General features: G+C 36.7%; 2 protein-coding genes across 2 annotated transcripts in view; one reads left to right on the forward strand and one right to left on the reverse strand.

Moving 5' to 3' along the window:
* Positions 1-27340, forward strand: part of LOC111161451 — a 678116-nt gene that overhangs the window by 529422 nt on the left and 121354 nt on the right. Inside the window, 1 exon segment of the mRNA XM_022525111.1 lies at positions 2144-3148. Within this exon segment, the coding sequence (XP_022380819.1) occupies positions 2144-3148 (1005 nt within the window).
* The window catches only part of LOC111161453 (zinc finger protein 527), a 511863-nt gene continuing 507006 nt past the window's right edge, over positions 22484-27340 (reverse strand). Inside the window, exon 11 of the mRNA XM_022525113.1 lies at positions 22484-24518. Within this exon, the coding sequence (XP_022380821.1) occupies positions 23277-24518 (1242 nt within the window). The 3' untranslated portion in view covers positions 22484-23276. The remainder of the gene's footprint in view (positions 24519-27340) is intronic.

Below are 27340 nucleotides of genomic sequence, written 5' to 3' on the forward strand. Positions count from 1 at the left end.
GATTTCTGGGAGATACGAGAACATTTGACCTTGAGTGGAATGTACTGGGAAGGAAGACCTAAAAAAATGTATAAAGAGAGAAAGAAAATACTATGAATGCTTTTTGTGTTCTGGTGAATAGCTATAAACAGGTATATTTTTCTCTACACTTATAAAGCTTGAGGAGCAGGAAGATCAACATAAACAAATGAAATACAATTCTAGAATTGGCAAAATGGACACAAGAGTGAGGAATAAGGTAGATGTGTAGAGATTAAGATAAAGCACGGACCAGGTAGTGTTCTCCGGGATAGTCTTCCTGAGCAGCTGCCATTTAAGTTAGGACATTTCTGACAAAAAGGTATTGGCCATGCAGAGAGCATTTCTGGAAGATGGAGCAGCATGTGAGAATCTGAAATGGGAAAGAATTTGATATGTTCCAGGAACTTAAATAAAGCCAGTAAGAGCATTGTTTCTGAAAATAGTAATGGTTCAAAATGAGGTCAGAAAGGTAATCAAGGAATGGATCATGCAGGGGCTTTTGGGCTGTGAACAGGAATTTGGATTTTATTTGAAGTACAAGGTGTAAACCACTGAAAAGTTTTAAGCTGTATTTTCAAAATTTTTTCCTAGACCAGAAGCATCTGGGGAGATTGATAAATGAAGGAAAATTTGCATTTTTCAGGTTGTCGATAAATATTGAGTGTCAATAATGTGCAAGTAATGGTTCTAGGCACGAAAAATAAAGCAGAGAATGAAGCAAAGTCATTGCTTTGACTAAGCATGGGGGAGACAGACAAGGCACCAACTTTAAAAATAATGTGTCCGTTAGTGATAAATGTAATATAGGTGCAATTCTATATTAGGTGTTTTGATAATGTGACATTTGAGCAGAAAACTGAAGTGAGAGAGCAGATACCTGGGGAAAGAGCATTCCAAAAGGTAAACACAGAGGCATATGCTTGGCATTTTTGAACAGCAAGGAAGCCATTGTGCTGAGAACAGAATGAATAATTAGGAGTGGTAAGAGACAACATCAGAGAAGGGCAAGCTCTTGTAGAGTAAGGTCTTGTGGGCCATAATAAGTAAGGACTTTGGGTATTATTCTGAGATGTAAACTCTTAGAAGATTTTTGCAGGGGAGTAATATGATATGAATTACATTTTCAAAGAATTCTTCTGGCTTCTGTGTGAAGGTAGGGGCCAAGTTCAAAAAACAGAGACCAGTTAAGAAGCTATCACAGTGAGAGACAGGTGGCTTGGCCTTGGGTGATAGTAGTGGATGTGGTCAGATACTTGATAAACTTTAATAGGAGAGGTAATAGGACTTGTTGCTAGATTGGATATCTACCCAGACATTTGATCGAATGTTTCCAGGGGATGGTTTTTGCAGTTATTTTATAAGCTTCCTTGGTTGGATTCTAATCTATTCCGAAGTTTAAGCACCCCACACTCATGTTTCTACAATTACTTTCTTCCCTATAAACTCCCCTTATTCTATGTTTCCTCCTTGTACCTTTTATTTTAATTGCACAAAATCTTTCAGCACTGTTTCAGCCATTGTGTTCTTATAAGAACTTTTACTTTATCTACCATTTTTACTTTAGAAGTTTCATTTCTCCTTGTAAACAGAAGCAGCAGGAATTTGCTTTCTTGTTATCTTCTAGACTTGGAATCCAATTGTGAGACCAAAAAGTCATTTTCAGAAAAGGGAGCTTATGAAATGGAATCACTGCAATGGGAAAATATGAGGAAACCTATCAGCCATAACCTTGATTACAATGGTCTTAGAGATACAATGGAGGGCAAAGGAATGTTTGAAGGTCAACAGAAAAGTCAGGAAAGACTTTACATGCACATGAAAATTACCTATGGTGAAAAAGCCACTCAGAGCCATTCTATGTCACCTACTCTTCAGATAAATCCTACCAAGGAAAAATTGTACAAATGTAAGGAATGTGAACAAGCTTTCAACTACTTGCTGTGCCTTACTCAACATGAGAAGAGTCATAATAAAGAAAAACACTCCAAAGTTAAGAAACGTAGGAAGACCTTCAGCAAAAAGCCAACCTATATTCAACATCAGAGGATTCAGAATAGTGAAAAGCCTTATGAGTGTATGGAATGTGGGAAGGCTTTTGGTCGTAGTTCTGATCTGATTCAACATCAGAAAATTCATACTAATGAAAAACCTTACCAGTGTAATGCATGTGGGAAGGCTTTTATTCGTGGTTCACAGCTCACTGAACATCAGAGAGTTCATACAGGAGAGAAACCATATGAATGTAAGAAATGTGGGAAAGCCTTTAGTTATTGTTCACAGTATACTCTCCATCAGAGAATTCATAGTGGTGAAAAACCCTATGAATGTAAGGAATGTGGGAAGACCTTTATTCTTGGCTCCCAGCTTACGTACCATCAGAGAATTCATAGTGGTGAGAAACCCTATGAGTGTAAGGAATGTGGAAAGGCCTTTATTCTTGGTTCACACCTTACTTATCATCAAAGAGTTCATACTGGTGAAAAGCCTTACAGATGTAAAGAATGTGGGAAGGCCTTTTTATGTGCCTCTCAACTTAATGAACATCAGAGAATCCATACTGGTGAGAAACCCTATGAATGTAAGGAATGTGGGAAGGCCTTTTTTCGTGGCTCACAACTAACTTATCACCTGAGAGTTCATACAGGTGAGAGACCCTATAAATGCAAAGAATGTGGGAAAGCCTTTATTTCTAATTCTAATCTTACTCAACATCAGAGAATTCATACAGGTGAAAAACCCTACAAATGTAAAGAATGTGAGAAGGCCTTTATTTGTGGCAAACAACTTAGTGAACATCAGAGAATTCATACAGGTGAGAAACCCTTTGAATGTAAGGAGTGTGGAAAGGCTTTTATTCGTGGTGCATATCTTACTCAACATGAAAAAATTCATGGTGAGAAGCATTATGAATGTAAGGAATGTGGGAAGACCTTTTTTCGTGCCACACAACTTACATATCACCAGAGAATTCATACAGGTGAGAAACCCTACAAATGTAAGGAATGTGACAAGGCTTTTATTTATGGCTCACAACTTAGTGAACACCAGAGAATTCATAGAGGTGAAAAACCCTATGAATGTAAGCAATGTGGGAAGGCCTTTATTCGTGGCTCACATCTTACTGAACATCTAAGAACTCATTCCGGTGAGAAACCCTATGGATGTAAGGAATGTGGGAAGGCCTTTAGTCGTGGCTCAGAACTTATTCTACATCAAAGGATCCATACTGGTGAGAAACCTTATGTGTGTGTTCAATGTGGTAAAGACTTTAGACGTCATTCACAACTTACTCAACATATGAGGCTTCATAATTGAAAAAGCCTTGAATATGATTTAATATAAGAAAGGGTTCCAAAAAAAGAAAGAAAGAAAAGAAAAGAAAAGAAAAGAAAAAAGAAAAGAAAAGAGAGGCTTCCATGTCTTCAACAACTCTGGAATGTCAGAGACCCATGTTATGTTCATAATGAATTTAGGACATCTTCTGCTTGTGCTCAACATCTGTTAATTTTTAGAAAGCTTATATTAATGAATGCAGAAGTAACTTCTGGAACCCATTAAACATTTTTAAGAATCTCTACATCTTGGAATGTAATGCTGAAGTATACCCTTTATTGAGCACCATTTCTATTTCACCATTTTCTGTGCAATTGGAGAAGTTACTTAACTTCTCTGTGCCTCAGTTTATTTGTGTAAAATAATGTAATGATATCACATTGATTAAATTATAAATGATTAATTGTATGCAACTCCCATTGGAAAGTATCTGATACTTGGTATCTGTTATTATTGCCATTATTATATGCTGTTAGAGAAGTCAAATGGTAAGAATATTTTTGAGTACAGAAAGATGTAAGCATTTTATTACTGTCTATCTCATTTTTTTGTTTTTGCTTTAGATTTTATTGATTTGAGAGAGAGAGCACATGTGCACAAGTGAGTTTGGGTGGTGGCTGAGTGCGGAGCCTGATTAGGGGCTCAATCCCAGGAACCTGGGATCATGACCTGAGCCAAAGGCAGATGCTTAACCAACTGAGCCACCCAGGCACCCTACTTTTTGTTTTGTTTTTACCATCTATCCCTTTTTGAACACCAGATAATTTATTCTATGTCAGAAGCTTTAGAATATAATAAGGGCAGGAAGCTCTCCATTTTAGAGCTCATAAATTTTGCTGCACCAGATAATACTGCAAACAAATTATAGAAGATATTCCTTCAGGGTTATAGAGCTTTTTTTATAAAATCAAGGAGAGTTGATTTTTCTGAAGCAAATTCCAAAAGCAGAAGTTGTTATTCTACATTTTCTAATTACTACTTTAAGGGGAAAATAACATATCAAGAAAATGATAGCCAAGTAGCTCCATTAAAATAAAAAAAATTACTAAAAGAAGAAAAACTATGTAAATTACTACTGTCTTAAATGAGAAATCAAAATTTACCAACTATAGTTTTTTCTCATTATCTGTATCTAATCCATTCCTGATAATATATTGAGTAGTACATTTTCAGATGCCCAAATTTCAGAGTCTACATTGCATTATTTTAAATGGGAAAAAAGATAATATGTTTTCAGCCCATTCAAATGTCCTGATTAGGGGGCACCTGGGTGGCTCAGTGGGTTAAGCCTCTGCCTTCAGCTCAGGTCATGATCCCAGGGTCTGGGGATCAAGTCCTGTATCGGGCTCTCTGCTCAGCAGGGAGCCTGCTTCCCTTTCCCTTTCTCTGCCTGCCTCTCTGCCTACTTGTGATCTCTCTCTGTCAAATAAATAAATAAAAATCTTCGAAAAAAAAAAAAAACCTGCAAATGTCCTGATTAGGTTTAAATTCAACTTTAGCCATCTACTTGATTTCTCTCAAAGATTTCAGAATAATAGAAAACATTTTAAATCCAGTAAATAAGTAAATAATTAGCAGATGTGATTGTGCATGCAATGATTTTATTTTTTTAAATGATTTTATTGATTTATTTGAGAGAGAAAGAAAGCATGAGCAGGGGGAGGGGGAGAGGGAGAGAGAGAAGCAGAGTCCTTGCTGAGCAGGGAGCCCAACATGGGGCTCGATCCCAGGACTTGAGATCAGGATCTGAGCTGAAGGGTAGATGCCTCACCCGCTGAGCAACCTAGGTGCCCCTGCATGCGATGATTTTATTTTATTTTTTAAAATATTTTTATTTATTTATTTGACAGAGATCACAAGTAGGCAGAGAGGCAGGCAGAGAGAGAGGGGGGAAAGCAGGCTCCCCGCTGAGCAGAGAACCCGATATGGGGCTTGATCCCAGGACCCTGAGATCATGACCTGAGCCGAAGGCAGAGACTTTAACCCACTGAGCCACCCAGGCACCCCACATGCAATGATTTTAAACATAAAGTATGGATTATGTTTTTCTTCTACACTTCAAGAAACAGATACTATGGTATAAATAATGCAATGCATTAGTACATAATGGACACAAATAATAATTAAGAAAATAAAATAATAATAATAATAGTAAAATAAAAACCACTGATAGAGTAATTGAAACAGAAGTTTCCCAAACAATACTTAACCTTTTCTACATGTGATGATGTGATGTGCTCTGCTGTTTTCTATTATATTGTCTGTAATAAACACTACAGCCCACTCCATTGTCTTCACAACTTAATACTGTTCCTTATCCCCACTCTGAAAGACACTGCTTTTACAGTTTATAGTACATAATTATAATCCAGGACCCCCTGGGTGGCTCAGTCGGTTGAGTGTCTGACTCTTGATTTTGGCTCAGGTCATGATCTTAGAGTTACAAGATTGAGCCCTGCATGCACACGCTTTCTCTCTCTTAAAAAAATTATAATCCAAATGCTAATTTGCCATTTTTAAAAGTATAAAAAAAATTGAGAACCATGAGAACTCCCCTAATCATTAGAGTAACCACCGTGATGCTCATGCAGTTATGCATTCCCTGCTGAGATTGGACAAACTATGGCATCATTACCACATTGAATTTAAAGAAAATATAAATAATGAAATGTAACTAAAACTTTATTTGCTACATTTATTGTAAGTCATTGGTATACATCTGGCATGTAACATATTTGCCTATTAGCAGAATATACCCTGAGTCAAAATCTCCCAAAATATGTTCAAAACATAATAACCTCCAAATACCACTGGAGAAGAGGGGCTTGTCTCATTGCATTCTGCAGTGCATAACCAAATCCCCTTACCGGCCAATGAATTCCACTTGAACAAGCCAAATTAAAAGGTTGTGAGAAGACCTGCAGTAAAGAAAATATTACCATTGTTTAACCCATTGTTTCCCAGTCCTGACCATGAATGCTTTCTCCAAAATACTTACTATCTTTGGGTTATGAGCACACTTTGAGAAAGCCATTGCTAACCAAAAGGAATTAAGAGGAAATTTAAGGCATGATGGCAGTTAACTAAATTTGGTGGGTGGTGTAGTACTTTTCTGTTCTACAATTAGTACACTATACAGAGAGTCCCACTAGCTCAAGTTTTCACAACCCTTTCCCTATTCTCTCAATCTAGATTGATGTAGTTAGATTTTTTTTTTTAAGATTTTTGTTTATTTATTAGACAGAGATCACAAGCAGGCAGAGAGGCAGGCAGAGAGAGAGGAGGAAGCAGGCTCCCTGCTGAATAGAGAGCCCGATGCGGGGCTCGATCCCAGGACGCCGAGATCATGACCTGAGCTGAAGGCAGAGGCTTTAACCCACTGAGCCACCCAGGCGCCCCTGTAGTTAGATTTTTGTTCTTTATGCTGTTGTTATGAGATTGTTTAATGTGAAACTTGAATGAATGTTAATTATCTCAGTACTTTTTATTTATTTCATAAATTGTTTCGAAACTTAGGATTTCTCTGTTGAGGTAGTGGTGAAGGGAAAGGAATGTACACTAATCAAAGAATTAATAAAGACAAACAGAAGTGACTGGTACATTGCCTTAGTTGCTATTTTAAGTTATATTGATACCATCCCACCCATTCAAAATTAAGCTTTATTTCCCCTACATGCATATAGTTCTTAAAGGTCATTACATTCGTCTTACAAAGTTCCATAACAAAGTTTACCCCATACCAAAGGAACAGTGCAAATTAAAAAGAAAAAGTTAAATAAAAATTAACTGCCATCATGCCTTCAGTATCTCCCACCCATCTTCTGTCAAAACTTTGGTTTTTATCTTGTGATGTTTCCTTCTGTACTCAAATATGGTCCACATTTGAGTCTAAAAAATAGTTATGTTTTAATGGGATAACTATCCACTGTAACTTCTTTTATTTTGTTTTGACTTTTTATTGTAGAACACTTCAAACATAACAAAAATAAGATAGTAAAATGAATGCCATGTACCTGTCACACATTTTTATTTTTTAATTTTAAATCCAGTATAGATAACATACAGTATTATATATTTTTAATTATCACTCTATTTTACCTTCCTTGTTAATCTTCCAAATGTTTTTGACTGGGATATTTTAAAGCTAAGTCAGTATATTTTAGCATTTCCCCTCTACATATTTCAGTATGTATCTTGAATAGATAAGGACTTAATATCTAGTAATTTTTCAGATATTAATGATTATAATTGGTTTATTTGAGTCAGGATTTAAAAGACATCTGCTCATTGCATTTTGTTGGTATGTCTCTTATACGCTTGCTTTTCTGACTTAAAATGCCTACAGAACAAAATATGAACATAGTGACAGCTATGCCATGATATAGCCTTCCTATTCCCCCCAAACTGAATGTTCAGGTTATTTCTCTGTTGCTGCAAACCACTGCAATAAATGTCCTTATATGCTTATTCTTGCATATTTGTGTTTTTATTTCTACAGAATATATTCCTATAGATTAGACAAGTCAAATTATGTGTACATTTTAGAGTTCTAAGATTATGCCAAATTTTGAAATAGTCAGTTTACATTCTCATCATTAACGTATGAGAGTGCTCATTCCCCATCCATCACCAGGAGCAAGAAATGAGGATTTCCTTTGGAGCCATGATGGAATAACAAATTTAAACAGAGACTGTTATCCCCAACAAAAGAGATACAAATTAAGTGAGCACTATGATTGCACCAACTTTCTACCTGGAGACACATTCTAAATAATGAGAAAAGTTATCCCAGACAGAGCATGCTGGTCTGACTGTGTTGAGAAGAAGGAAATCAAAGAGATTGATGTGTCTGGAAGTTGCAGAACGGTTCCAGAGAGAAGGAAGCTGTGCAGAGAAATTCAGAAATGTGTGAAAGTTCCTCTTCAGTCTTTCCAAATATTAAGTACCACATGCATAGGGTGTGACTCTACAAGATGGAGCAAAGTATTATCAGAGTGCTGCAAGTTGTAAAATGCCCAGAGCTGACACAGGGCAGAGATATTCTAATTCTGACCCAGATAATCACCCATAGCATTCGGTAGATAGCCCAGAAGAGTCACACAATAGGAGTAGAGGTCAGCTATCTCTAAAGCACTATAGACCTGTCCTAAACTGCTTTTTTAATGTTTCAAATGAATCAAGCAAGTAACCTAGCTGCCTACAGAGCAGAGCTCAACACTCTAAAAGAAATGTAACAATAGCCATCATTCAAAAATGTGAATTTCACAATGTCCAGTATCTATAAAAAGGCAAAAAAGAAAAAAAAAAAAGTAACACAAAACCAGAAAAAAAAAGTCAATCTGTTGGCCAACTGAAATGGCAGGAGAAATGGTATCAGTATAAAATTACAAAAGCTTTTATGCTCAATATGCTTAAGAATTTTTAAAAAATCACAACATAATGAGGACAGATATGGAGGATACAAAATGGAATTTCTAGAAAAGAATAATATCTGAGAAGAAAATTTTATTGGAGATTAAACACAGAGAAAAGAAAAATTCAATGAAACTTGAAAACATACCTGGAAAAATGAAGTGCAGGGAGAAAAAGACTGAAAGAAAAGAACCTCAGTAACCTGTGGGCAAACATAAAGCAGGATACAACATATGTAAATGAGATGTCAGCAAGATGGTAGAGTTGGCTGTCCTGGACCCTTTCCCCCCATCAACAATTCAGAAATTCATGGAAAAATTCCCTTTGTGAGAAATCCAGGAACTGAGTGAAAGGCTTCTGCACCCGGGGAGAATGCAAAGCCAGACTCATCAAAACCCATAGAGAGATATGGGATCCCTCCCACCAAAGTCCTGATATATGGTGTAATACCATATGATCAGTGAGAGACCATCTGGCTACGAGCTTCACCCAGGGGAGAGAAGGGGATGGTTTACTCATCCTATACCTCAAATTTCCTGAAGAAGCTCGAACACTGATTTTGGTGCCAGTTGTGGAGTTTTGACAGGTTCAGTAAAATCTAGTCACTGGGTGAAAATGAAGATGGTGAGTTGGGCTGGTAGACCTTAACTCTATTCAGCACAGAGCAAACAGATGAAAAATCCTAGCCCCCAGCTTCCCCATGGGGAAGAAAAGAGTTCATCTATGTGTCCAACATCCCAATGTTGCCACGGCTGCCCAACAAACTGGCATTTGACTTAGTGTCAGGGCTCTGACAGGTCTGGCATAGTCTATCCACCTGTGGGAGAATAGAGACAATGGCTTCAACTGATAAATGCCACAAGCCTCCATTTGTAGGTCAGCACAGAGAGAGTGTGCAAAAATAATAGGTGCCCACTTCTTCCTGGGGAAAGAAAGAGTACAAATGGGTTCCCAGATAAAGATGGAGACTGGCAGAGAATTTAAAAATATGATTCAACTATATATTGGATACAAGAGATACATTTTATTTTTATTTTTTTAAAGATTTTATTCAACAGAGAAAGAGAGAGATCACAAGTAGGCAGAGAAGCAGGCAGAGAGAGAGAGAGGAGGAAGCAGGCTCCCCATTGTGCAGAGAGCCCGATGCCGGGCTCAATCCAAGGACCCTGAGATCATGACCTGAGCTGAAGGCAGAGACTTAACCCACTGAGCCACCCAGGCGCCCAGGAGATACATTTTAGATTCAAATATCAAATACTAAAATGAAAGGACAGAAAAAGATATACCATGCAAACAGCAACCATAACAGAACTGGAGTGGGTATACTATCAAATCAATTAGACATTAAGACAAAATTACCAGAGACAAAGAAGTACATTTTATCATCAAAAAAGGTTAATCCAGTTTTAAAGGTCAGGGACCTTGGCTGGGTTAGAGACCTGAGGGCACTGTCCTACTCCTGGAAAACAGGCAGACAAACAACGTGGGTGCAGATGGCATGATTTGAGGCATGTCTAAGGCGCCTGAGGGGTGGGGAGGTAATTGCTCTTGGAGTGCATCTACGAGAGGTGGCATTCACAGAGATGCCTCTCCAGGGACTAAAGAGCTGGCAGGTGATGTTTCCCTCCCTTGCTCCTCAGCAAAAACACAGAGAGCTACCTGACCAGGGCAGCATAGCCCTGTCACTGGCTGTCTAGTCTGCTTGCTCCAAATCCCATACCTCTGCACTCTGGTGCAACTGCCCTTCTTGATCAAAGATGCATCTGACCCAGTGCAGCAAGACCCTCCCTCCAAAGACCAACACAACCCTTGCCTACACCATGTTCCTAAAGTTTGGAGTTTTAAAAGTCAGCAGGCTTGGCTGGGATAGACCGAGGGGGGCACTGCTCTGCTCCTGGAGAGAAGAGAGGCAAATAACACTGAGACAGACTGTGTGACCTGAAAAATGCCTGGGATGCACAGCAGGGATATTATTCGCTCTTCTGGGAGTGCTTCTCTGAGAGCAGCAAGCATGGAGACCTCTCTCCAGGGACAAAGAAGCTGGCTAACACCATTTCTCTCCCCCACTGCTCAGCATAAGCACAGAATGACCTTTAGTAAACAGCATAGTCCCAACACTGGCTGACTAACCTGCTTATACCAAGTCCCTGCACTTGGCCAGTACCGCCCTTCTTGGGAAAGTGTGCCTCAGTCCCAGTGCAACAGGTCCCTTCCCCAGAACACCAGCAGAAAACCCCACCCACACCATGTCTCCTGACCACAGAGTTCTGCAAGGCTTCAGTTCTATTGGAAGTAGCATCAGGTCTCCTTTAACAGGTAGACCAGAGCACACCTCGTTAAAATTCGCCGCACTCTGGACAAGGTCCAAACACTGCCCACTGCAGGCAAGGAGAACCTGTGCAGATGCCTGGCCTGAAGGACAGAGCAGCCAAAACACAGCAACAGAGTGCATGCAGCACACACCAGAGACACTCCTTGAAGCATCCCCACTTAACACCCCACCTACATCAATGGAGAGATCATCCAATCAGAAATTCAACAAGGAAATAGCAGCTTTGAATGACACACTGGACCAGATACACTTATCAGATATATTCAGAACATTTCATCCTAAAGTAACAGAATACACATTATTTTTGAGTGCACGTGGGACATTCTCCAGAATAGATCACATACTAGGTCACAAATTAGGCCTCAACAAATAAAAAAAGGTTGAGATCATATCGTGCATATTTTCTGACCATAATGCTATGAAATCTGTAATCAATCACAAGAAAAAATTAGGAAAGACCACAAATACATGGAAGTTAAAGAACATGCTACCAAACAATGAATGGGTCAACCAGGAAATCAAAGAAGAAATAAAAAATACATGGAAATAAATGAAAATGAAAACACAGTGGCCCCAAACCTTTGGGATGCAACGAAAGTGGTCTTAAGAAGGAAGCCTATGAATTGCACTACTGGGTATTTACCCCAAAGATACAGATGTAGTGAAAAGAAGGGCCATCTGTACCCCAATGTTTATAGCAGCAATGGCCACGGTCGCCAAACTGTGGAAAGAACCAAGATGTCCTTCAACAGACATCTTGGGTAAGGAAGATGTGGTCCATATACACTATGGAGTATCATGCCTCCACCAGAAAGGATGAATACCCAACTTTTGTAGCAACATGGACGGGACTGGAAGAGATGATGCTCAGTGAAATAATTCAAGCAGAGAGAGTCAATTATATGGTTTCACTTATTTGTGGAGCATAACAAATAACATGGAGGACATAGGGAGATGGAGAGGAGAAGGGAGTTGAGGGAAATTGGAAGGGGAGATGAACCATGAGAGACTATGGACTCTGAAAAACAATCTGAGGGTTTTGAAGGGGCGGTGGGTGGGAGGTTGGGGGAACCAGGTGGTGCGTATTATGGAGGGCTCGTATTGCATGGAGTACTGGGTGTGGTGCATAATGAATTCTGTTATGCTGGAAAAAAAAAAAAGGAAGCCTATGTAGTAATACAGGCCTACCTCAAGAAGTAAGAAAAGAAATCTCAAATAAATTACCCCACTTTATACCAAAAAGAGCTAGAAAAAGAAGAACCAACAAAGCCTAAAGTCAGCAGAAGGGAAATAATAAAGATTAGAGCAGAAATAAATGATATTGAAACAAAAAAGAACAAATGGATAAAACCAGAAGATGACTCTGAAAAAATTAATAAAATTGATAACCCCCTAATTAGACTTACCAAAAACAGAAAGGGCCTAATAAATAAAATCATAAATGAGAGAGGAGAAATAACAACAACAACAAAAAAAAAAACCCCACAGAAATACAGTTACAAGAGACTATTATGAAAAACTATAAGTCAACAAATAGGACAACTTGGAAGAAATGGATAAACTCCTAGAAACACATAAACTACCAAAACTAAAACAGGAAGAAATAGAAAACTTGAACAGACTGATAACCAGCAAATAAATGGAATCAGTAACCAAAAAAAAACTCCCAACAAACAAAAGTCCAGGATCAGATGGCTTTACAGGTTAATTCTACCAAACATTTATTGTTTAAAAAATAAAAATTAAATTTTATTTAAATTAAATTTTAAATTAATTTTAAATATATATGTGTGTGTGTGTGTGTGTGTGTGTGTGTGTGTGTATATGTATGTATATATATTTTCCAAAGCTGTTTTACCATTTAAATTCCCACTGGCAGTGTATGAGATCCAGCTCCTCCTCACTCTTGCCAACATGTGGTATAGTCAGCTTTTTATTTTTTTTTTAAGATTTTATTTATTTATTTGACAGAGATCACACGTAGGCAGAGAGGCCGGCAGAGAGAGAGGAAGGGAAGCAGGCTCCTCGCTGAGCAGAGAGCCCGATGCGGGGCTCTATCCCAAAACCCTGGGATCATGACATGAGCTGAAGGCAGAGGCTTTAACCCACTGAACCACCCAGGCGCCTCTATAGTCAGCTTTTTAAATGCTAACTATACTCATAGGTGTATGCTATTAGCTTATTTTGCTGTAATTTGCATTTCTGTAATGACATGATGTTGAATATCTTTTCATGTGCTTATTTGATATCTGCATATGTTCTTTAGTTATATATCTGTTCAAATCTTTTGCTCATTTAAAAATCGGGGTATTTGTTTTATTATTAAGTTAAAAATTTTTTATGTTCAAATCCTTTATCAGATATGATTGGAAACTATGTCCCCCAGTTGGTGACTAATCTTTTCATTTTAATGGTTTCTATTGAAGAGTTTTCAATTTTCATGAATTATTATCAACTTGTTCTTTAAGGATCACACTTTCAGTAGAACATTAAAAAAAAAAAGTTCTGCCTAACCCAATGTTAAGTTTTGTGGTTTTAGGCTTTACATTTTACTTATTTTTTATATGGTGTGGCATATAAATCAAAGTTATTTTTTTGCATATGCATGCCTAATTCATCCCAGCACTATTTGTTGAAAAGACTATCTTTAACCCATGAAATTGCCTTTTTGCTTTGTCACAAGTCAGTCGTCCACATATGTATGTGTCTATTTCTGGACTGTATTCTGTTCCATTGACCTATTTGTCCACCTTGATGGCATAATACACAGTCTTGATTACTTTAACTTCATAATATGTCTTCAACTTAGATAGTCCATGTCCTTCAATTTTGTTCTTTTTCAAGGTTGTTTTGCTTTTCTAGATCCTTTGCATATCTATGAATCAGTTTCCATAAAACAAAACAAAATGCTTCTTGATATTCTAGTTGGTACTTTGTCAAATCTACATGTCAATTTGGAAAGAACTGACATCATAACAATATTGACTATTCCAATCTCTAAACATGGTGTATCTCTGTTTATTTAGGTCTTCTTTAAGTTCTCTTGGCAGTGCTTTTTAGCTTTTCTGGTATACTTCTTTTTCCAAGTTTATCATTCAGTGTTTCACACTCTTTGTGGTGTCGTAACTGGCACTTGGTTTCTTTTGAAATTGAAGTTTCAGATTGTTCATTGCTAGCAAAAAGAAAATTTGATTTATGTATATTAATCTGTACCCAATAACCTCACTAAACTCACTTATTAGTACTAGTAGCTTATTTGTAGATGCCATAGACATTCATTTGTTAATAAAGATAGTTTTAGGTCTTCCTTTCCAATCTGGATATCCCCTCCATCCTTTCCCCCTCTTTATTGCCCTGGCTAGAGCCTCCAGTACAATACTTAGTGGAAGACAAGACATCTTTTTCTTTCTCCTGATCTTAGGTCTTTCAGCATTAAGTATGATGCTAGCTGTAGAATTTTCAGATACTCTTTATTGGTTGAGGAAATCCCCTTCTCTTTTTCTTAGGGGATGTCTTCTCATTAATGGATGTTAGATGCCCAATACTTATTTCCTAGATGCCAGATATAAACTTTGCCATTAGGTGCTGCATATTTTTCTATTCCTAAAAATATTCTTGATCTTTGTTTGGAATACTGTTATTTGGAAAGTTTTATTCTTCTTTTTAAGATTTTATTTATTTATTTGACAGAGAGAGATCACAAGTAGGCAGAGAGGCAGGCGGAGAGAGAGAGACGGAAGCAGGCTCCCTGCCAAGGAGAGAGCCCGATGCGGGACTTGATCCCAGGACCCTGAGATCATGACCTGAGCCGAAGGCAGCAGCTTAACCCACTGAGCCACCCAGGCACCCTGGAAAGTTTTATTCTTTTGGAGTTTTCTTGTAACCTTTGTTAAGTGGGATCAGAGTAGTGGTTAGTCTGTGGCAAATTTTCCCCTATTAAGGTAAAATCCTCTGAGTACTCTACTTCATCATGTGAAGTCAGGTTGTCCACTTTGACTGTTGGGAGCAGGAATTACATCAGGACCTCTGTGAGTTCTGAGAATTGTTCCCTCCAATTCTTTCAGGTGGTGATATCCCCTGGCTTCAGGTAGTTTCCTCACATAAATGTATTGATTAGTATTTAGCTGAACTTAAGGGAAATCTTCTGCTGATCTCAGGACATCTTTGGTGTTCTGTCCTGTAAACTCAGACCACATTGGCCTCATCATCCCATCATCAACAAGAGGAAACAACTGGGCTCTGCCTGGTTACCCCTCCCATTCATAATCTGGGCAATCATAGTGCTAACCTCATGATCCTCGGGTATCACTGTCCTTCACTGGAATTGGACACTTCAAGATGTTCTGTGTTTTGAAAACCATGGTTTCATGTATAACTTTTTAGTTATTTGGCCAATTTCTCCATCTTGGCCAGTGGCAATCAACTGTTCACTCTTTTAAAGTTGACTGTTGATTCTGTCAAATAAATAAAATCTTAAAAAAAAAAGTTGACTGTTGATTAACAGAATTAATGAACTTAATGCAAATAGAGAACACTATTCCTTTATAGTTATATTTAAAATACTTTCTCTTATGAAATAGTCTTAGCTGTTTTCTAAAAATGTTATTTTTGTCTTTTGTTGTAAAGCCATCAATCCATCTGGAACACATTTTTATTGTATTATTTCCTAGTTGCCCAATTGCATTCTTAAATGGATACTCAGTTGTTCTAGAACAATTTATTGAAGAGGTGTTCATTCCCCAGAGCTCTGCATTTCTGCCTCAATATCTCAAGTGCCCCTATAAGCATGGATCTATTTCTCAGATCATGTTTGGTTTCACTGGTCTATTTATCCATATATATGATACCATATTGTATTATTATCTATATACTTATGTTTTAGTGTATATTGAATGTCCTCCCAAATTGTTCTTATTCAAGTGTCTTGCTTGTTCATGACACTTTGTATTTCCATATAAACTTTTAAATCAGCTGGCTGTTTAAAAAATTTTCTGTTGTGATTTTTTTATTGAGTTTGCTTGATCTCTAGTTTGATAACTAGCAACTCTACAATATTGATTCTTCCACACATTGAGGTATACAGCTAACTTTATCCAAGTCTCTAATTTTCCCTCAATATGCTTTTATAGTTTTCTGTATAAAGGTTTTAAACACCTTTTTTAAAAAAGATTTTATTTATTTATTTGACACACAGAGAGGGAGAGACAGAGATAGAGAGCAAGCACAAGCAGGAGGAACAGTAGGCTCCCAACTGAGGAAGGACCCCAATGTGGGGCTCGATCTCAGGACCCTGGGATCATGACCTGAGCCGAAGGCAGTTGCTTAACCCACTGAGCCAGCCAGGCACCCCAAACATCTTTTGTTCTGTTTATTTCTATCAGTTTTTAATGCTATTGTAAATGTCCATTTAAAATTTTTCTTTCTCTCCTTAATAGGAGAACCAAGAGAAGAATCCTACAATTTTGAAACACAAACCTCTTCCACGTGCCTACTTTTACCTTATTAAACAGCTTCTGCCTTGCTGCTGGATCCTAGGAGAGACTGCATGGCTAACCATAGGACAATATATGACCACACATGTTGAATCATTCATCATTAACTGGTTGGTGATATTTATTCTTTCAAGACATGACCTTATGACTGAACCTGCCCTTTTTGACATTGGGGGCCCTTCAGGCTACTGACAAAGAGAAAAGGAAATGTGTCAAGGAATGATATCCACAGATTTGCTACCCACTAACAAAAATTTATGATTACAATAGCAACTCCACAAAGAGAGGGGATGAATAAAAGCTCAGATCCTTCAGGAATGGAGGTTTTTAATCAACCCAAAGAGAGCTCCCAGATGAAAGTACAGTAGAATGTTAGTGGTAGATTTAGGTAGTGGGCATACAGAATTTACTGTAATATTTGTCAGCTTTTCTGTATGTTTGAAATTTTCATAACAAAATGTTGAACAGAGAGGGAATACAATCTGAGATGCTTTTAAGGAAGAAAACATGAAATAAATATCTGAAGGAAGTATTAAATACTGATTACAGTCTCAAGACTTGTAAAAAGAACTACAGTAGCTCTACATTCTTTCTTCCCTGATTGTGTGTATGAGTGTGTGTGTGTATGTGTGTGTGTGTGCATATTTCCTCCCTTTCCCTCTTTCTTGATCCTGATTTATATAAGGTCTTTTGATGGTGATTAAGGATAAAATATATATTGTAGTTTAAACTAGAGAGGAACTATGACTAGAGAAGAGGAATCACCGCTGCAATGACTATGCATATTCCCTTTTGGGAGAGGGTAGTTATTTAAAAAGTTTTTTTTTTTTTAATTATGAACAATTTAAAACATGCACTAAAAGAAAAGAGTATAGACAACTATTCATACTTCGCTGCCCTTCCTCTCCTTCTCCCCCTCCCCTCCCCCCCCCCCTCACCTCCCCCCTCCTCCTCCCCCCTCCTCCCCTCCCCCTCCCCCCCTCCCCTCCCCCTCCTTCTTTTTCTTCCTTTACTACATCCCCTAATTTTTTCTGGAGTATCTAAATGCAAATCACATCATTTCACTCACAAACCCTTTAATATGTCTGGCAAATAAAGATCTCCATTTGAAATAACTGCACTCTCTTTAACACATCCAACCACATGAACAAAATTACTTAATATCTAATACCCAATCCATGTTCAATTTTTCATGACTTCCTTAAAATATCTATTCAGTTATCTGTTCAAGGCTGGACCCAAGAACGTTCCACACTTAGAATCTGGTTGTTACGTTTGAACTATGGAAATTCTTCATTTCTTTCCTTCCTTACAATCACACTAATTTATTGAAGAAATTTAGTTATTTGTCCTGTAGAATTTTCCACATTCTGATTTGGCCAATTGTGATCTTCACTATACCACTTAAAGGGTTTTTAAATTCATTTTATTTCCTATCAACTGGCAATTAGATCAAGAGGCTAAAGTAATTCAGGTTCAATGTTGGGAAATATATCTTAAGTAGTACTTTCTACTTTCTATGGCATCATATTAGGAGGCATATTAATACCATATTGTTCTAATTTATTTTTGCTAAGATTGGCCAACTAGTTAAGGTGTTGTCAACCTGATTGTTACCTTTTGAAATTCCCAGTCACCCATTTATTATGGATTGTTGCTAAATCCATTATTTTATTAAAGGATGCCAAATTTAACTTTCTAAGTCTTTAATATATTCTTTCTGAATATATTAGCTAATTATTTTATAATAAAATTTCCTCTATTTGATTATAACCTGTACAGAATAATCATGATAAATGCTTGGCTCTGTATCTTATTGAAAGTTCAGAATGAACTACTACTCTGGCAAACCCCATAAAGGGATCTATCACATTTTTTCATTTTGAATTTAGGAAGGTTTACCTACAATCATGGTTTCAATCCAGTGCAATAGTTTTTGATGCTTAAATTATCCTGTTTTTGGTCAATTCCTTTTGGTTGATGATCCTATGGTCTTTGATAGCTTTATTGCTTTTAGGCACAATAAGATGTTTTATAATAACCATATATACATTTCCTACCCTTGACCTATCTTACGTCATTTCTTCAAGGAGCCCTTGCTTCTTTTTTTTTTTTTTTTTAATAGAAAACTACAGTCTGGATAGTTGGGGAGCTCACTGTTTCTGTGTCATGAAAGCTTGAGTCCTTTGGCAGACAGAGGTAAGAAATACATACTTCCAATTCAAATGAAAAATTAAGGTTATTTTACTTCTTTATGTTTTTCTTTTGAAAAAAAATTCCTCATGAAATTAAGTTATGTAATTAATTTTGGACTCACCTAAAATACCAATATTACTATTAACAAGACTAGGAAAGGCTATAACATGATGTGGAATCAAATTCTTTGTTTTTGATATATAGGTTTTCTATTTCTCTTTGACTTCATTTTTTAAAAAAGATTTTATTTTAGAGAGGGAGAGTGGATGAGTGGGGGGTGGGTGGTAAGGGCAGAGAGAGAATCTCTAGCAGACTCCCCACTGAGTGTGGGGAGCATGATCCCATAACCCTGAGATCTTGACCTGAGCTGACATCAAGAGTGGGACATTTAACCCAACTGAGCCAACTGCCCCTGACTTAATTTTTAAAATAAAATATCTACATGGGTCTGAAGTCAAAATAGAAATCAAGGTATAACCAAAGATAACTATCTTTCATCCTTGCCCTCTCCTAACTGTTGTTTCATCTTGAGATTTCTTGTTGAAAGTACAGGCATATACTGTATTCCTCTCTTCTTTCAAAAATATTAGCATAATATACATATAATTTTGAACTTACCTATTTTTCATTTAACATATCCTGAAGATCACTCCCTAGAACAGAGGTACACAATATCCCACTGTATATTCATATAATTAATTCAGCCAGTCTGTTGCTGGTCATCTGGGTTGTTTCCAGTTTGCTGCATTTACAAAGTGTTTTTTTTTTTATTTTATAAAGATTTTAAAAAAATTTATTTATTTGACAGAGAGAGAAATCACAAGTAGGCAGAAGTAGGCAGAGAGGAGGCAGAAGCAAGCTGAGCAGGGATCCTGATGTGGGGCACGATCCCAGGACCCTGGGATCATGACCTGAGCCGAAGGCAGAGGCTTAATCCACTGAGCCATCCAGGCACCCCACAAATAGTGTTTTTAAAAAATTCCTTTGTGTATACCACATTTTGTAATTTTACAAGTGTATATTTGGGATAGAAGCAAGGGTGCTGGTCTTATGATAAATGCATGAGACTACACGTGGACATTACTTGATTCCCTCCTATATGAATTGTACTTTTTCCCATTTTCACCAGCAATTTGAGAGTCCTTGTTTTTCCAGTCTTGCCAAAGGAGTATATTAATACACTTTTTAAATTTTTGCCCATCTGATTGGGATGAAGTGGTATCTCAGTGTGTGTTAACTTGCATTCTTATCTCACTTTTTAGAGTCTTTAGGAATATTAGTCTGTGATATAGTTGCAAATATCTCCATTTTGTCATTCTCCTTTAACATTTAGTCCTATAAAATTACTTTTTCCTTCTTTATTTTTCCTGGATTTATTTTAAAAAAGAAAGCTTTGTTCATTTGACACATAGAGAGAGACAGCAAGAGAGGGAAAACAAGCAGGGGAATTGGGAGAGGGAGATGCAGGCTTCCTGCTGATCAGGGAGCCTGATGCAGGGCTTGATCCCAGAACCCTGGGATCATGACCTGAGATGAAGGCAGACACTTAATGACTGAGCCACCCAGGTGCCCCTCTCCTGGATTTTTGAGTCATAATTGTTGATAACTCCATTCTGGGGCTATAAAGGAATTTACCCATATAGTGCTAATAAAGTTTATTTTTTAAAAAATATTTTTTACATTTAGATATCTTGATTTGTTGGGAGTTCATCTCATGTTACACTGCCAGGGATAAATCTATTTAATTTTCTTTCCCATAAATTTTATCCAACTGTGCAAATAGTAATTATTAAAAATTCTTTCCCAAAATGATTCTAGCAGAATGGTTACTGCAAAGAAAGGTGGTTAGGGAAAAACTAAGGAATGTTCTGTCATCTCTAATGTAGACTAGAGAAGACACTATCAAAATTCACAAACATACCAATGGAAAGGGGTTCAAGAAACATGTACCTGCGGCATTCAGGGAGATCCAGGAATTCACAATGGAGACAGGAGTACCAGATATGCACACAGATACTAAACTCAACACAGAAGTTAAGGTGAAAGGAAAAAGGAAAGCCCCACATTTACTGTATATGGATGTCCAAAAAGTTATTTTTCTCAATGTATTCATCACCTTAAAAAAATAGTCAGCATGAATGAAAATGGCTGGTTTATTATAAAGTAATTTAACAAAAAATTTTCATTTTTACCATGTGAGTTGAGAAATTCCACAGAAGAAAATAATTTTGGAGGGAATTACTGTTCCCTAATACTATTTAGTTACTGTTAAAGAACTGAATTATAAATGTGCTAAATACATGTATATAAGCTCAACATTCTTTAACTTATGTAATACTAAAAGGTACCAAGAAGATACTCTTAGAATAAATTAAGTACTGAACTGATAAAGGTACATCTTCATCATTGCTACCTTTCAGTTTTGTGTAAACTACAGAATTATCACCCATCCATATCAGAGTTTAAACATTCTTGGTAAATATCATATGACTACTGTGTTGGGTTTTTTCTATGTATGTTCACGAGTGAAATTATTTTGGGATTTGTTTTTCAAGGGCTACTCCACATCTAATTTTATTATCAGAATATTGTTCATCTTTTAGCATCTGCTCAGAATTTTTCCAAAGGATTTTCTGTCTTTCAGGGGGTAGCCTGTACAATTATCTGTACAATGTTCCTACATGATTCTTGAAGATTATTAAAGATTATTTTTTCCAATTACGTTGTTTTTTTTGGCCCCTTTCAGTTACTCTTAAAATTTAATCATTTAAAGTGTTTTCCTAGAAAACAAACCATACTCTATTTAAAAGTTGGGTCTCATAAGGTTTATATATATTTATATGACCATGAAAAATATCCTCTAAAACATATATCAGAATTCTCCTTTCTTATCATAATGTGAAGGCATTGCCAAAGCCTAGTAATAATAGTTCTCTTCGAAGAAGCATTTTAACTTAAAATTTTTTAAAAAAACACCCTACTTTTTGTTGTTCTTTATTCTATGATTTTTGCTTTATTTTCATCAAAACTTTCCATTAATTCAAATGCCCATTGGGGCACTAGCTTGTTTACCTCAGTAATCATTATTTGACAAATATTTGGACTCCACAACATGACAGGCACTGTTGTAAGTGCCGGAGATATAGTGGTGACAAAGAGTAAACCGCCCTTAATTGTTTTAGTTATATACACAAAGTAATTGCCATTGAGAACTGCCATGATCATGTTCATAGGATTTGATATATGAGATTCATTATCATTCACAACTAAATAGCCTGTAATTTCACTTTTGATTTGCTTATTACTTTGATAATTATTTATATATGTAGTAATCCATTTCCAAGAGGTCGGAATTCATTTGGCCATTTTCTAATTTCTAAATCTTAATTGTGGTGATAAAATGAATAGGACATTTGGCTTTAGAAATTTGTTAGAGACAGATCACTTCCAGATGCCTTTATTTTTTTTTATAAATATTTATTTGTTTGTCCGAGAGATAGAAAGTGCACAAGCAGGCAGAGAGGCAGGCAGAGAGAGAGGGGGAAGCAGGCTCCCTGCTGAGCAAGGAGCCCGATGCGGGACTTGATCCCAGGACCCTGGGATTATGACCTGAGCCGAAGGCAGCAGCTTAACTGACTGAGCCACCCAGGCATCCCCCAAATGCCTTTAAAAATAAAACAAAAAACATTGCTGAACATTCGACAAACCCACTTTTATTAAAACAATAAGGCTTTCTTTATAGTATGGATTTTTTGGTGCAGCAAACGAATACTGATTCAAAGCTTTCTTCCCTTCATTCTATTTTACTGGTTTTTCTTCAGAATTATCCTACCGTTCCATAAGACATGTATCTTATTGGCATATTTGTTTATATTCATTATACTATCAAGGTCTTTCTCATAGAAATGGTCTTACTAAAATTAATGATGGTCATGATGTCATTTAAGTAGTCAGGCTCATTTAACCCTTATAATCAAATAAATAAGCAAACAGACACAGATTTGAGTTACTTTCCAAAAAATACAGATAAGATGTGTTGGAACTAAGGATACCAAAGAAGTTGAATGACATAGTCAAGGCTTTCCAAGATTAATTACATAACAGAAATTCACCTTTGGTATAATTTTGTGGAAGTGTAACAAGATTTAAATAGTGATGGAAGGTTGTCCTATGTGAGTTAGATTTAAATTCTATGCAGAATAATATCAATGATGTGGAGAATGTTTTAAAAATGATTCAGAAGAGATTCACAGTGTCATCTTATTCATAGGGTTTTACTCTGATATTCCAAATGGAAAACCATTCAGTAAATGCTTTCCTGTATTAATACAGATTGCATTATGAATTCTCTGCTGTTGAGTGTGTTGTGTACTCTGACAGAGTTTTTCAGTATTACTTACACTTGTGGGGTTTCTCTAAAGAAGCAATTATTGGACATCAAGTAATGAGTCACGAATAAAGACTTTCTTATATTTTTATATCATAAGATTTTATAAGAGTGAAATAAAGTGAGAGCTTGGAGAAAATGATGTCTCAAAATTTTTATATTCATAGGATTTCTCAAAAGTGTAAATATCCTGGTGTTGAGCAAAGTCTGAGTCCTGACTAAAGGTGTTCCCATAGTCTTTCCATTGATAGAGTTTATCATCATTGTGAATTTTCTGTTCAGTAAAATATGGATGGTGACCAAAGATCTGTTTACTTTCCTTACATTCATAGGCTTCTGTGTCAGTATGAATTTTCTTATGCCTTGTAAGTTGCGAACCCCAGATAAAAGATTTCCCACATTCTTTACATACATAAGGTTCCTCACCAGTATGTATTCTCTGATGTCGAGTAAGTTGTGAACCCCAGAGAAAGGCTTTTCCACATTCTTCACATTCATATGGTCTCTTTCCAGTATGGATTTTCTGATGTCGATTAAGTTCTGAGCCACGAAAAAAGGTCTTTCCGCATTCCTTACATTCATAGTTTCTCTCACCAGTATGAATTTTTTGATGTCGATTAAACTCTGAGCCATGAAGGAAGGTCTTTCTACATTCCTTACATTCATAGAGTTTCCTCTCATTATGAATTTTCTCATGTTGAGCAAGATATGAGGCCCAGATAAATGTCTTCCCACATTGCTTACATTCATAAGGTTTCCTACCAGTATGAATTCGTTGATGTCGAGCAAGGTGTGAACTCCAGATATAGGCTTTTCCACATTTCTCACATTCATAGGGTTTCCTGCCTACATGAACATTCTGATGTTGAGCAAGATTTGAACCACGAATAAAGGCTTTTCCACATTCCTTACATTCATGAGATTTCTCACTAGTATGAGTTCTCTGATGTTGAGTCAGGTGTGAGCCACGAGTAAAAGCTTTTCCACACTCCTTACATTCATAAGGCTTTTCACCAGTGTGAATTCTCTGATGTTTAGTAAGATGTGATCGCTGACTAAAGGCCTTCCTACATTCATTACATTCATAGGGTTTTTCACCAGTATGAATTCTCTGATGTCGTGTAAGGTCTGAGCCACAACTAAAGGCCTTCCCACATTCCCTACATTCATAAGACTTCTCGCCGGTATGAATACGCTTATGGACACTAAGTTGAGAATGAAATCTAAAGGCCTTCCCACATTCCTTACACTTAAAAGGTTTTTCACCAGTATGAATCCTCCTATGACCAGTAAGACTTGAACGCAAACTAAATGCCTTCCCACATTCTTTACATTCATATGTTTTCTTAGCAGCATGAACTGTCTGATATTGAGTAAGTTCTGAGTCAGAAAGAAATGTTTTCTCATATTCCTTACCTTCACAAAATTTCTCCTTAGTTTGAATTACTTGATGTTGAGTACAGTCTGAGTCAGAAGGAAAGGCTTTCCCACATTCTTTAAATTCATTCAGTTTCTTTCCTGTATTCTGTTTGTGATGTACATTAAAAGCTGTGTTATGGTTAAAAGTGGATGTTTTTTCATTGGTGAGTATAACCTGCTTTAAACATTCTTCCTGATTTTCCTGTTGTGTTTCAGACTGATCTTTGCTTTCCCAATCACCCCTAAAACATAAATATTCAAGGCTGTATTTTTTATAAATTTCCAATTGAGTCAATTCTCTCTCAAAAGTGACATTTTTTGGTGATAACTTCTTGCTCTGACATCTGGTCTGCATGTCTGAAAGATAAGAAAATAAATTCATACTGTTTTACTGTTCAAAAACAAACAAAATGTCCAATGTAGTTATAAAAAGTAAATCCTAAAATACATAAGGCATACAAGAAGTGAATGACTTAAGAGATTCTCAAATTCTGGGTAATATGAAAAAGGGGCAAAAAATAAATAGAAATTTAAGAGAACTAATAAAAGTTGAGGGGGTTATTAGATATATAAAAACTCTGTCTTACTGAAATTCATCTGAGTAGTTCAACTAAAAACATGATTATTAAAGTACCACCCAGTCATGGAATGCCAATGTAAAGATAAGACTGTTTCACTCAGTATGAAATCAACCCTTAGCGTATGTTAGGCATTAAAAAAATAATTCTGTAAAAAATACATTACAAGACCAAAAAAAAAAAAAAGAAGAAAAGAAAATGGGGGGAATTTAGGATAGAGTAAAGGATCTTACAAAAACCAGGTACTGGGAAGCACAATTGGGATCATTTAATCTATGATTAATGTCACTTCCATCTTTACTGAAATGAATGCATATACTGCTTCCATATTACTTTCTGTACAGATAGGAAGAATCAAAAGTATATATAAACTAACTCAAAGACAAATATGCAGAAATGTAATCATGCCCTACTTAATCATTTTTCAATTTGCCTTTGTACAAGCAAAGACTTCACCCTGGTTATTTCCGCCACAGCGCATCGCCAAGTTCAACTTTCTGTCACAACTCCACCAAGTTGCTTTTGTCTTAAGAAGAGTTGTATTGTTCATCCATTCTGCTTTATGCTTTCAAGCCCTTCCCTAGGTCTCTTCTTCCTTTCCCTTCTATGCAAGGCCACTGAAAATATTATAAAGTATCTACAAATTTTCAAGTACTATGGAAGCTATTATGATGAATGTTTTATATAATTCTGAGCTTAAAAACTGTAGGGGCGCCTGGGTGGCTCAGTGGGTTGAAGCCTCTGCCTTCGGCTCAGGTCATGATCCCAGGGTCCAGGGATCGAGCCCCGCATCGGGCTCTCTGCTCAGCGGGGAGCCTGCTTCCTCCTCTCTCTCTGCCTGCCTCTCTGCCTACTTGTGATCTCTGTCTGTCAAATAAATAAATAAAATCTTAAAAAAAAAACTGTAATGTTGGGAAACAGAATATCAGGTGTAGTGGGAAGTAATCTAGTCTAGAGTTAACAGAGAGTAGGAACTCAGTAACACAGGTATGTTGCTTTTAGGTTAAAGGACATAATTATGTGTGATAGTTCAAAAGAAAATAGTTTGAGAAGTTGCCAAGGGCAAAGAGTCTGGCATGAGCTAGGAATAAGTAGGACCACTCTGTAACTCACTTTCTTTTTAAAAGATTTATTTATTTATTTATTTGACAGACAGAGATCACAGGTAGGTAGAGAGGCAGGCAGAGAGGGTGGGGGGTGGGGGAAACAGGCTCCCTGCTGAGCAGAGAGCCTGATGTGGGGCTCCATCCCAGGACCCTGGGATCACGACCTGAGCCAAAGGCAGAGGCTTAACCCACTGGGCCACCCAGGTACCCCTGTGACTCATTTTTGATATGTGCCAGATCCAATGAAATTGTCATGTGGTTATGTTATAAATTCTCTACCAAATCTGTATGGGATATCAAACTTACTGGTAGAATATTTTAGATGAATAAAACAAGAAAATATTACAACTACTATTATTTGAACATACTGAAAGGCTCAGCCAATTTTTACTATTCATATTGTACTGATACTAGCATTTGGCTTAGAGACTGACAGACCTTATCTTAGGGCTGAGAAGATAGAGATTAGTATCCAGGGTCTGTCAATAGGGGAGTCCTAAACATTCGTCATGTTTAGATACAATGGAAGGGCTATAATCAAGGAATATGGGTAAAACAGAGACCTATACAGGAACTAGAGCTCAGTTTCAAACTATCTCAGTGACTCAGGAGGGTGATGGCTTGAGAAAGCAACCACAATGTTAATGCCTTCAGGTACCTGGTAGAAACGAATAATCCTCTATGAAGGAAGGTACCCTAGGCAATAGTTTTACCAGTTTTACCACAGCGTTCTACAAACACTATCTGGCACAAAATTAAATAAATAAATAACAAAATTAAATAAATAACCAAATAATATGAATGCAAACAGACTACATTATATATATATAATGTAGTCTATATATAATGTAGTCTACATATATATGTATATATTATATACATATATATACATACATATGTATACTATACATATGTATACTATACATATGTATGTACATATGTATAGTATACGTATGTACATACATATGTATAGTATACGTACACATATGTATATGTATATATTGTATATATATAATATGTGTATATAACATAACGTGTGTATATAACAGACTACATTATATATA

This window comes from Enhydra lutris, unplaced genomic scaffold (genome assembly GCF_002288905.1).
Source record: "Enhydra lutris kenyoni isolate GAN:26980312 unplaced genomic scaffold, ASM228890v2 scaffoldscaffold85, whole genome shotgun sequence".
NCBI lineage: Eukaryota > Metazoa > Chordata > Mammalia > Carnivora > Mustelidae > Enhydra > Enhydra lutris.